This window comes from Taudactylus pleione, unplaced genomic scaffold, assembly GCF_031769625.1.
Source record: "Taudactylus pleione unplaced genomic scaffold, aTauple2 ptg000407l, whole genome shotgun sequence".
NCBI classification, from domain to species: domain Eukaryota; kingdom Metazoa; phylum Chordata; class Amphibia; order Anura; family Myobatrachidae; genus Taudactylus; species Taudactylus pleione.
The window spans coordinates 1,423,040-1,435,587 of NW_028284809.1; the positions used below are offsets into that span (position 1 = coordinate 1,423,040).

General features: G+C 47.7%; 1 protein-coding gene across 2 annotated transcripts in view; it reads left to right on the forward strand.

Moving 5' to 3' along the window:
* The window catches only part of LOC148506360 (arylamine N-acetyltransferase, pineal gland isozyme NAT-3-like), a 30,931-nt gene extending 18,986 nt beyond the window's left edge, over nt 1-11,945 (forward strand). For both annotated transcript variants that reach the window (XM_088446903.1, XM_088446902.1), the window contains exon 2: nt 10,910-11,945. In XM_088446903.1, coding sequence (XP_088303029.1) covers nt 10,925-11,755 — 831 coding nt within the window. In that variant the 5' untranslated portion in view covers nt 10,910-10,924 and the 3' untranslated portion in view covers nt 11,756-11,945. The remainder of the gene's footprint in view (nt 1-10,909) is intronic.
* The last annotated feature ends 603 nt before the right edge of the window (nt 11,946-12,548 follow it).

Here is a 12,548-nt window from a genome sequence, read left to right on the forward strand (position 1 = left end):
GTGTAGTGTGATCTATGGAGCAGGTGATGTCATGCTCTGTCAGCCACATATACTGTACATTGTTCAAGTAGGTGAGGTCATTAATGGTGACACAATTACTCCCTGGGGGTAAATTTACTAAAGTTCGATTTTGTTTTCTGTTCGATTTTGCATTCAATTTCTTTTCGATTTTTTTTTTTTTATGGAAGGATTTACTAAGGCCCACATCGAACAGAAAGATGAATTTGAAATTAAATAGAATTTCTGAAAAACATCGATGTTTTCACATAGAGGACAATAAGATCCCTTCATTTACTAACATTCGATTTGTAAATCGAATGGGAAACTAACTCAAACTCGAACAGCAAATCCCCAAATGAATTGAAGAACTTCATGCATTTGTTTTCAGCATGAGCAGTTCATTTTGACACAGATACTGTACATGCATACATCAGTGAGGTGCCTGCATGTATCTTAATGTAAAAAGCTTAGAGTAAAAAAATTTTTTTAAATGATGTGGGGTCCCCCCTAAAAAGACAACCAGCCCCGGGCTTTTCCTAGCCAGTCCTGGTTGTCTAAGTACAGGGAAAAAATTGCGTAGGGTTCCACTGTACTTAGTACAACCAGCACAGGGCTCTGAGAACCAGCCCTGGTTCTGGATTACAGGGGAAAAAATTGTATAGGGTCCCCCTGTAAATCTCCAGAACCAGCACTGGACCCTTTCTAGTGGGGTGCTGATGCCACAGCCAGGGGACCCCTATCACCAGGCCCCCCAGCTGCAGCATCAGCCCTGACCGCTAATCAGCCCAGGCCAGGGATTCCTGGGGAGTTGGGGACCCCCCCAAATAAAGGCGGTGGGTGGCGGGTTGATAGTGTAGGTGTAGTGAAAAAAAAAGTGAAGTAGAAACATTGGCCCTCATTCAGAGCCGTACGCTCTGAGCAGAGCGCATGCTCTGAATGAGGGCCGCCCTCCATGAAAATGGAGCGTCCTCCTGGACGCTCGTATAGCTGTGGGTCACCACCCACAGCCTATACGAGCGTGCATTTTGATGGCCGCGATGGTCGTGACCATCGCGACCATCGAAACTGCGAGCCGGAGCCTGCGGTTGAGGTTTTCAACCGCAAGCTCCGGAGTGTTTTTATCTCTATCAGAGCCAAAATCACTCCCACTGACATCACTAGTGATGTCAGTGGGCCGGCTTCTGACGGGAGGCGTTCCCGTGGGAACGCCCCCGTCAGGGAGGCACGCCCCCAGCACGCCCACCAAAGGGGGCGTGCTGTCAATCAACATCGACAGCACGCCCCCTTTGATCACACACAACGAGCGAAGGACTTTCCTTCTCTCGTCGCATCTGGCGCATGCGCACGACGGAGCTCCCTCCGTCGTGTGCATGCTCAGTGCATAACATCGACCCACTTGCGTGCGGACAGCCACTCGCGAGTGGGTCTGAATCAGGCCCATTGTCTTTACAGTATAACTGCAGGTCCCAGCAAGCCTCTCCTGCATGTTGGTACATGAGTAACCACAAGTACCAGCATGCGGGGCATTAAGGGCCCACTGGTATCTGTAGTTCACCTGTAAAGAAATGTTTAAAAAACACAAAACACACACACCATGAAAATAAAGTTTTCATACATACACACTCACACACATACTCACCTACATTACCTGAACTTGTCCCTGTAGGCATCCATGGTCTTCTTAAAATAAAAAAAAATAAAAAAAAACCAAGCCACGCACTAAGTAACAACCAGGATGATTGTTACTTCCCGAATGAAACACTCAGGTGCAGCTTCTTCCATTGAAGGGCCGTGTCTGAGCATTCATTGGCTGAGAGAGGTTAGCCACTGCCTCTCAGCCAATGAACAGCTCCCTCCTTTGAAGTCAATGAAGAGCCACAGGGTTATTAAAGTTTACTCTGCGGTTCCCACCATTGACTTCAATGGAGGGAGCCGTTCATTCTCTGAGAGAGGCGGGGGGCTGACCTATCTCAGCCAATGAACTCTCACATACGACTCTACAAAGGCTAGAGCTAGAGGGCTTCATTTGGGAGCTAACAACCATCCTGGTTTTTATCTGTTGCGTGGCTCAGTTTGATTTGTTTTTTTATTTTAAGAAGACCATGGATGCCTACTTTGGAATGAAGAGGACAGAACCACGCATAGGAGACTGTGAGTATGTTTTTTTTACCACAGGTACCCTATGGATAATCTACTAGAGCCGAGGACCGATGTTACAGGGATACATAGGTGGATATGAGTACATGTGTGTGTGTACACGTGTGAGTGCATGTATGTTTGATAAAATTATACTATGTACAGTGTGTGTGTCCTGTGTTTTTTTAATATTACTTTTGCAGAGGAACTACAGGTACCAGCGTGCCCGTAATGCCACAAATGCTGCTACTTGTGGTTCTCCAAGTACAAGCATGTGGGGGAGGATTGCTGGGACGTGCAGTTCCACTGCAAAAGACAATATTTTAAACTAATTCAAATGCACTACACATACACTATCAACTCGTCACCCCTGAGCGATCAGCCTAGGCTAGGGGTGCCCTGGAGAGGGGGACCCCTTTATTGGGGGGTTCCCAACTCCCCAGGGATCCCTGGCCTGGGCTGATTAGTGGTCATTGTTGATGCTGCGGCTGGTGGGGCCCAGTGATAGGGCTCCCCTGGCTGTGGCATCAGCCCCCCGCTCGAAAGCATCCGCTTCTGCTTCTGGAGATTACAGGGGGACCCTAAGCATTTTTCCACCTGTAATTCCAGAATCAGGACTGGATCAGAGCCCAGTGCTGGTTGTGTAAAGTACAGAGGAACCCTACACCATTTTTTCCCTGTACTTACACAACCAGGAATGGCTATGAAAAGTCCGGGGCTGGTTCTGTTTTAGGGGGGGACCCCACGTCATTTTTTAAAAAAAATGTAACTCTTTCCAAGCTTGCTACAATAAGATACATGCAGGCAACTCACTGATGTCTGCATGTATCTGTGTCAAAATGAACTGCTCATGCTGTAAGTGAAAGCATGAAGCAGTTCTATTCAGTCTGGGATGTTCACTTCGTTGTGGGATTTGCTGTTGGATTTGGACATGCATATGCCAAACCGGACAGCAATTCCTTTCTTAACATGAAACAAGATCGAATTCCATTTGAAAATCGAAAGCAAAATCCATTCTTAGTAAATTTGAGATTTTATGAGGGATTTTGCTGTTCGAGTTCAATTCGATTTAAGGAGATGTCAGAGATTCATAAATATGAATCTCTAATGGAACCATAGTAAATATACTCCCTGGTCTTGTTTGTACAGAAAGACAGGATTCCCCTCCATGACTGGTTTCTCCTGTAGTTCCAATTACTTCAGAAAGAGTCAGGTTTATGAGGCTGCCTTAAGGCCCCCATACATCAGCAATTGTGCAATTTGCAATCGATTGTATCTAAAAATCTTTCCCTTTTTCAATCGATTGCAGATTGCAGAATTGCCGCAATCGATTGTAAAAGGGAAAGATTTTTATACACAATCGATTGCAAATTGTACGATTGCTGCAATCCATCTCTGATGTATGGGGGCTTTTACATACCCTAATTACACCTGATTCAGATCACTTAGTAACAGCTGTGTCAATTAAAATAGTTCCACAGTTGTGCAGTAAAAGGCTAATGCTGGCCATACACGCTACAATTATCGGGACGATCCGCCCGATATCCGCGGATTGTCCCGATCACTGTAGCATGTGTGCGGGTGACTGAGGGTTAAATATCGCTTGGTCGGGCATGCCGGATTGTTCAGCGTGCCCGTCCGATGCAATATTTATGAGTTACAACGTCGGCCGTATCGGGCAGTGTATGCCCAGCCGTGGCCGACAGACAGACATTTCCCATGGAAAAAACAGGGAAATGTCTTCTCCCCCGAGGGCGGAGCACAGATGTCGGGGGGTAATACACTACGAGATATCTGCGGCTGCCAGATATAATGTCTGACAGGCATTTTATCTGGACGTGTATGCCCAGCTTTACGGGTCAATCCTATTAGGTGCGAGGTGCTATTTTCACTTCGAATTCGCATATTCATTTTGCAATCCAATTAGCACCTTGCACTGATCAGTCAGACGGAATTTTGCAACTGTCCACTGGCACCTTCCTATGGGTGACAAATGGAAAGGAAAATCTTTATTTCTTCCTCAGGGTCCATAGGCTCCACAGGGAGACCTTGGGGGTGTGGGTTGGATCTGGATCCCGGGCGCCATGCAGTTAAAGCTTTCAGCTCCCAGGATGCCCCTGTCCATCCTCACTATACTCCACCCCCAAGCCAGAGGCACTGTTATCACAAAGCTTATTTTATTTTATGTTTTAATAGTTTTTTTCACTATTTCTTCAAGAGCGTGCAGCAGCAGACTGTCCATAAGACATCTGCGCTGCCGCTCGGTCACCCCGCCAGCCCTGCAACGCCGGTACTGATGTGGGGATCTCGGTGGAAACCTGGGGGCTGCGCTAGCCAGACCCCGAGGGCTAACCCCAGTGGCAAACGCAGGATTTCCTGAGGGGGGTTTCCAAATGCTTAATTTTAGAGTGAGTGTGGCCTGTCAATGAAGAGGGCAGAATTAGTACTTAACCAGCTTAAATAAGCGTCATACAATGTGTATTGTGTGTAATAATTCCAGCATATACAGGACCAGCGATCACAGTAAGCCATTAGATGCATCAGTAGGGCTATCCTGCCGGTATGCAGTCGGGAAGCCGGTGGACCTAATACCGACAGCCGGCTTCCCGACTGTCATATATCGGCAAGTGTCCAATGACAGGCATCGAAATCCCGACGCCTGTCATTAGACATATCCCGGGAGCCCGACGCCCGGCATCCCAATCGAAGGGACGCCGAGCGCAGATAGCCGAGGGGTGGGGGGAGGGTTAGGTTTAGGGTTCCCGGGGGGGACTTAGGGTTAGGCACCATTCCAGACTATTGGAGCAAGTCCGGGAGCCTGGAGGAGCAGCAGAATAACCTAGCCCGGCCCTGGACATATATGTACATATTGGGAGCTATAGCAGTGCATCTCTAACAGTGCATGTTTTCCAGATCTTCTAGTTGGTGCACAGGTTATTTATTACTGGCTGATACATGTTAAAAGATCCACAGGTGGTGCTAATTATTTCATTTGTGATATTGAGAAGAACATGCAGCATTAGTAACATTCTATTATATTACTATTTCTGTTGGGGTCATGATGTGGGCTGGGGAGGGGGGTTTCCAGGCAGTTTGCCTATGAACCCACGGGAGCAGGTAAGAGCGGGTCAACGCTTGCAGTGTCCTGCATATTTGCAGTCATTACCTCTGGTCTCAGGGGACAGACCAGAGGCACTGAGGTGGACGCAGGCCCCCCACATACCCTGTGCTTTCACTAGACCACCAGGGACAGTATTGGTGCGGGAAGCCAGCATCCCAGGGGTTAACATTCAGCCAGGGGAGTCAGCCTTCCCTGTTGTAGCGGCTCCTCCCCTCAGGTCAGCGCGCGTTTCCACTGTGGCCTGGCTTAGCTGTGCTGCTCCCTCCTTCAGACACGCCCCCTCTAAGGTCTCTTGCGGACGTTTTCTTGTGTGGTGCATCGCAGATCTCCTGGGATAGCGTTGGTCCAGTCCTCCTGCGTACCTCTCCTTTGGGTCATTGTACACAGTGCTATAGCCTTCCCAGACACTGAATCTGGGCAGTTGAATGTAGTGCCAAATTTGCATTGTATGAGACTTATGCTAGCGCTGACTGTCTGTGCCTTTTCACTCTACTGTCAGTTTATACCTATCCCTTTCCTACACTAAACCAGCCCTAACAGGTGTAGTTATAGGGTTCTCAGACCTCACATGTATATATCACAGCATTTGTGAGGTCTGTCACATACGGTTGTGTGCTGCACAGTGCCATATTTTGTTGGATAAGTGAGGTGCCAAAAGAGAGAGAGAGAGAGAGAAAGAGAGAGAGAATATATATATATATGTTAAAGTGAACTTAGTGCAATGCGACAATAGTGCTCAGGTACAATTAAACTATGTAAGTGAATAAATAAATATATAGTGTTCTTAATAGATAAAGGGAGTGCTCGCTCTGAATCAGGGCCGTCCTATCTAAAATTGGAGCGGCCTCCTGAACGCTCGCATAGCTGTGGGTGACCACCCACAGCTTATGCGAGCGGCCAAAAAGATGGTCGCGATGGTCAAGACCTTGCGGTAGGGTCTCGTTGGCCACAAGTCCGGAGTGCTTTTGGCTCTATTGTGACACCCTGATAAAACATGGTACCACGAGAAGTCTCAGATAATATCGAGGATAGGTTCTTGGTTTTTATACAGAGAGATTCTGGCTAACGTGAGACAAACAAGTAAATAAGATAAGATCATGCAATGTCAATAGATAATAGTTTTACAATAAATTTATAAGTGATGCACACGGTGAACAAGATTACACTTTCGTAGTAAAAGTTACAAATTCAAGTACAATAACAGATACAGTTACAGTTCACTCGAGAAAAACAACAACAATTCAGGTTTTATTATTCAGGAACACAGCTCCCTCGCAATCGGTAGGGAATCCTCCCCTCCTGTTTAAGAGGTTAATGCATGCAATACTTTCCCTACCACAGATTAACTTAAACGCTGTAACTAAACAGTAAGACAATAACTAACAGTCCTTAAATTAGTCTCTTAGTTTGCAGATTATTTTCCCTAAACTTTACTGGACAGAAGCTATTAATTCATGAATTAATACTGTATTAAATATTCCTGAGTGTACACTGCGTTGCCCGGGTTATTAGCTGGAAGGTCTGACTGTATCCTGCTTACGCAGAAATAGCTCCACTGTTGGTTAATATAAGGCTGCGTTGCTCCTAAATGCAATTGTCTTTCTTTTTTAATCCTGGCTGACAGACTCTGCAACAATGTTAATGTCAATATGCTGCAACCTTGTTGGTACGTAGAGCCAGTTTGTGCAGGGACACATTAATTGCCAGCTTGTTTTGTGGGGGCCCAAACGAACCAATCATTTCAGCCACAGTCATGTGGCAGACCCTGGCGCTGAAATGATTGGTTTGTTAAAGTGTGCATGTCCTGTTTATACAACATAAGGGTGGGTGGGAGGGCCCAAGGACAATTCCATCTTGCACCTCTTTTTTTTCTTTGCATAATGTACTGTTTGGGGCCTAGTTTTTTAAACTGCTATCCTGTCTGCCACTGCAGTGTCACTCCTAGATGGGCCACGTGTTTGTGCCGCCCACTCGTGTCGCTTAGCATAGTCATCCAGCTACCTCGGTGCAACCTTTTGGCCTAAAAACAATATTGTGAGGTGTTCAGAATAGACTGGAAATGAGTAAAAATTTATGTTATTCAGGTTAATAATAGCGTAGGAACAAAAAAAAAAAAATTCTGTGATTTTAGCTGTTTTTATGCTTTTTTCCAAAAAAATACAGATCCCAAAACCAAAACCCGGAAGCGTGGTTTTGGCAAAATCAATCCAGATCCAAAACGCGAAGAAACAACCAGATCCAAAACCAAAACATGAAAAGTGGCCGGTGCACACCCCTAGTTTCTGGTGTACATTGTTCTTCCTTCTCCTTTTTTCCTTCTCCTTCCTTGGTCTTGTTTACAAACCTGAATGCCTGTGGCCAGGGTTGTGGTATATGTGGAGGAGACCCTGAGGCATCATGGGAGCTGAAAGCTTAACTGTTTGGTGCCTGGATCACTCTGACCACATTTCCCCATGTTTACCATGTGGACCTCTTAATTTTATGGCATTAATAAGCTTAACTTGGGATGAGATGCGATTACTGTAGTTTCCAGTGGCGCAAGCAGGAGGGGTTTCTGAGTACCCACCTCCTGCTGACCAATTTATTTTTTTCAAAGATGGAGACAGCCTTGCTTCCGTCTCTGCACTGGATGTGGGCCACCCACTATCTTGATTGGAGTTGCCACACATGCGCATCAGCTCCTCAGCCAGACAGCTCTCATTGGCAGAGCTCTCCGCAATGGATACCGATGGCCGAGGGAGCTGATGCATGCCCAGCAGGAGCAGCTCCTCTCACATGCCATCTGTTATGGGGGAATGGGTATGTAATGCCGGCTGTCGGGATGCCTCCTGTCACAATACTGACAGCGCATCCCGATGGTTGGTATCCCGACAGGGGTCGGGTAAGTATACTCACCCTCCCCCCTTCTCTCCCTATCACTCCCTTCGTGTAGTCTAACCCTCCCTGTTAGCGCCTAATACTAAATCTCCCCCCTTTTTGCCTAAACCTAATGCTCATCCCTTAGTGCCTAACCCTACCCCCCCAGGGGTGCCTAACCAGAGCCATAACTAGACATTTTGATGCCCTGTGCCAGAGAGAGCATTAGTGTCACCCTCCCCCCCCCTCCATTTTTTAAAATAGGGACACAAGATAGTGCAGAGATAGGGGAGGCTAGGAGATGCTGGGGATAAAAGAAGAGGAAGCTACAAGTGAGAGTGACAATAAACAGGAAAATTTACAGGCCCAACAGCGCCCCCTGCCCTGCGGTGCCCTGTGCCACTGGTTGCACTAACCTAGTTACAGCCCTGTGCCTAACCATAATCCCCCCCCCCCCACAACCTAACGCTAACCTTGCTATGTAACCTACAGTAACCCTCACTCCCTGCGGCTAGCAGGTGCCCCAGACTTACCTTGTTTGGGCTGGCATCCTTCTGTGTTCCGGCATCGGGATTAAGATAGGCGTCGGTATTTCGATGCCTATCTTAATCCCTTGTCGGGCTTCAGCCGTTGGGACTTAGGGGGTCATTCAGACCCGCTCGTGAGCGTCAGGACGCTCGCAAGCGGGTCGATGTTCCCCACTGCACATGCGCACGACGGAGGGAGCTCCGTCGTGCGCATGCGCGAGACCCGGCGAGCGACGGGCTTTCCATCGCTCCGGGTCTCGCACCAGAGGGGGCGTGCTGTCGATGTTGATTGACAGCACGCCCCCTTTGGTGGGCGTGCCTGCCAGACGGAGGCGTTCCCATGGGAACGCCTACCGTTTGAAGCCGGCCCCACTGACATCACTAGTGATGTCAGTGGGAGTGATTTTGGCTCTGATAGAGCCAAAATCACTCCAGGGCTTGTGGCAGGGAGACCCTACTGCAGGGTCTCCGTCGCAAGTCCGATGGTCGCGATGGTCAAGACCATCGCGACCATCTTTTTGGCCGCTCGCATAAGCTGTGGGTGGTCAGGAGGCCGCTCCATTTTAATGGAGGAGGGCCCTGATTCAGAGCGAGCGCTCTGGTCAGAGCGTTCAGCTCTGAATCAGGCCCTTAGACCTCTCGTAACTACATTCCGTTGTGGGATACTAGCCACTTGCGGTGAGCCGTTTCCCCCTCAGCCCTTGGTTTATATAAGTATTGTATGTTCTGTGTGTGTCAGTACGCTGTGTGTATCTGTGCTATTTATGTGTGTGCATGCCATATTTTGTGTGTATGCTACAGTATGTGTGTACTGTATGGTGTGTGTGTGTATATGTATGTATATATATATATAATGTGTGTGCGTGTGTATGTATACATATATGTATATATATATATATAATGCGTGTGTATATGTGTGTGTGTGTGTATATATATATATATATATATATATATAATATGTGTGTAAAAATGTGTGTTTGTATGTATATATATATATGCTGAGGGAGTGTCTAGTGGTACTGCGGGTGGGGGGGGAAGATAGTGGCACCCGATATTTGGAAGGATCCCAACAGAATCGGGAGGGTAGGCAAATATGCACTAGTGTCACCACAACCCCCATTGCTGCTGTCCCTCTACTGGCCGGGGCCCGGCCACTGGGATGTGCTGGGAAAGTAGGAGGATAATAGATGAGAGATGTGTATTGCAGCTACCTTAGGCATTATCAGCAGCATCTCCCTGGGGCTGGGGCACCTGTGCTTATTACTGCAGCCTCCATGTGCTCCCCTCCCCGGCTGACAGAACATGGTGATGAGCAACGTCCTGTTTGCATAATGGGCCTGATTCAGAGTTTGGAATAGAGTAAGATAGAGCAAGTAACTGTGCACCTGGACAAACCATGTTACAATGTAAAGGGTGCAAATACATACATACTGTACATTTTTTTTTGCATGTGTGGTATACACTGGCTGCTTTTGCATGTAGCCCACACATGCTGGGCAGCTTTATTGTTATACTGCAATTTAGATTTCAGTTTGGACCCAAATCTAATCACTCTGCACATCTTCCATCTGCCCCACCAGCATTGCAGCCTGGTATTACCGCAGTTACCGGCTCTCTTAAGGTGGGTACACACCTGACAGATATATCTGCAGGTGATGGTCGTTCATACACACTGAACAGCCATCATCTGCTTCTGCCCTCGGGTGCCGGGGACGGGACCCAGCGACCGTGGGGCGGGGCGGGGGCGTGTCCCGCCCCCCTCCTTGCGGCTGCCGCTGTGTGTTTATGGGCGGTCTCCCGACTGCCCGTACATACCTGCCGATGGACAGATATATCTGCCGACATGTGTGTCCATCGGCTGTGCAGCACAGCCAATGCAATATGTCAGTGAATGACGATGTTCGCCGACATATCACGGGTACACACTGGCCAACGTGCAGCAGATATATTGGCCGATCAATTGATCGCCCAATGTATCTGTCAGTGTATACCCAGCATTTTTTTCTCTCCAGCTCTGAATCAGGCATAATGTACCCTGTATTTCCTGGGCTTCCTGTTTAGCTTCCTCGCCATGGTGCCCCTGTCCGAGAACAGCGCTGACTTCCATGGGACGTGCCTCCTGTTCAACGAGGGCGCATGGCTCATCAATATTGCAGATATTGAGTCAATTCTATATTAATATAATATCTTAATTATGCGCAGGGGTATATATGGTTAAAAATACAGAATCTACAATCATACATATGATATTTTATATATTATATTTCAGCACATTTCTTGCAAGATGGATTTGAGCCTCTATCTCCAGCGGATTGGAGTCACAGATCTTATACCAGATTCCTCCACACCGTCCCTTTCAACGCTACGGAAGATACATCGCCAACACGTGTTCTCTGTACCATTCGAAAGCCTCAGTATACACATTGGGGAGAAAATTATCCTGGACATACTCTGGATTTATAAGAAAATAGTTCTGAGAAAACGTGGGGGCTTCTGTTATGAGAACAACGGACTTTTCTTGTGGGTGTTACAAGAGCTGGGGTACCAGCCAATGGTGCTGTCGGCCAAAGTGAGGGAGCCTGTCAGTGGTATATACGGAACTTCGTTTGACCACATGATACTGACTGTGGTGTTGGAGGGCAGGCGGTGGCTTTGTGACGTTGGCTTTGGAGAAGGAATCATGGAACCATTTCCCCTGGAGGCAGGATGGGAAGAGGAGCAGGGCAACAGCATGTTTCGGCTTCGGGTGGAAGGTGAGGAGTGGCACTTGGAGAAAATGGACACTGACCAATGGAGGAGTCTGTTCAAGTTCACTCTTGAAGAGAGGAGATTTGAGGACTTCAGGGAGATGTGTGAATATCTCCAGACGTCACCAAAGTCTCTCTTCGTCTGCAAAACTTTCTGCTCCCTACAATTACCACGGGGCAGGTTGACCTACATGGGGCGCAGGATGATCAGTACAGAGTATACCAAGGGAGGTGAAAGGGAGAAGACCACCGAAGAACTCACCGATGAGGCGATTCCTGATCTGCTCAGAGAGAAGTTTGGGATTGTGCTGAGCACAACATTTGTACCAAAGGATGAGGCTTGGATCGCCTCTCCTGGTGAAATGTGAGGCTTCAGACGAAAAACACGCCACGTAGATGTGCCTATAATACCAATCACAATACTAATAAAATGTATAGATTTAGGGCCCCATTTACAAACGAAGGGAAATACCAGCGGGAATTTTCGTTTAGTATCACTGTGATACAAACGAAAATTCCACTAGTATTTAGTAATACTTACCCCTCCGGCGAGGTCCCGCGAAGTCCAGCGGAATCCTCATCCTCGGCGAGGTCCTCTGCTGGGCTGCTGGCAGCCTGACACTGCCAGCGACGGGGCTCCAATGTCATGCGCATGCGCGATGGTCCGTCTGCGTATGTGCATGACAGGGAGAACCGGCAGTGCCTGGAAGGCTTCACTGAAGCCGGAAAGGCACCGCCGGTCTCCATTGCCGCCAATGGGGCCCGTATCGCTCTCGTCATCTAAAAGATGGCGAGAGCGATGCTGTACATACAGCGGTAATCTTAGATTACCGCTGTTTACAAAATACAAAAAGAGGATATAACCCCTTTAGCGAGCGCCAAAGGGGTTATATTTCGTTTGTAAATGGGGCCCTGAATATGCTGAGTTGCTGGGCTTTACTACTTATATATCATCTCAATAATAATTTACACATAATATTCAGAGAAGTAAATTTATCCAAATGTAAAATTGGGCTTGATTGGTAGAAGACAGCGCCATTACTGGGCACCATGGTGGTAGGGGCAAGCTGCATTGATATATGTCTGGGGAAACAAAAAAGCCGAATGCGCATATATCTCGCTAATTTTACCGGACTGCGCACGTGTCACGGCCTGCATACA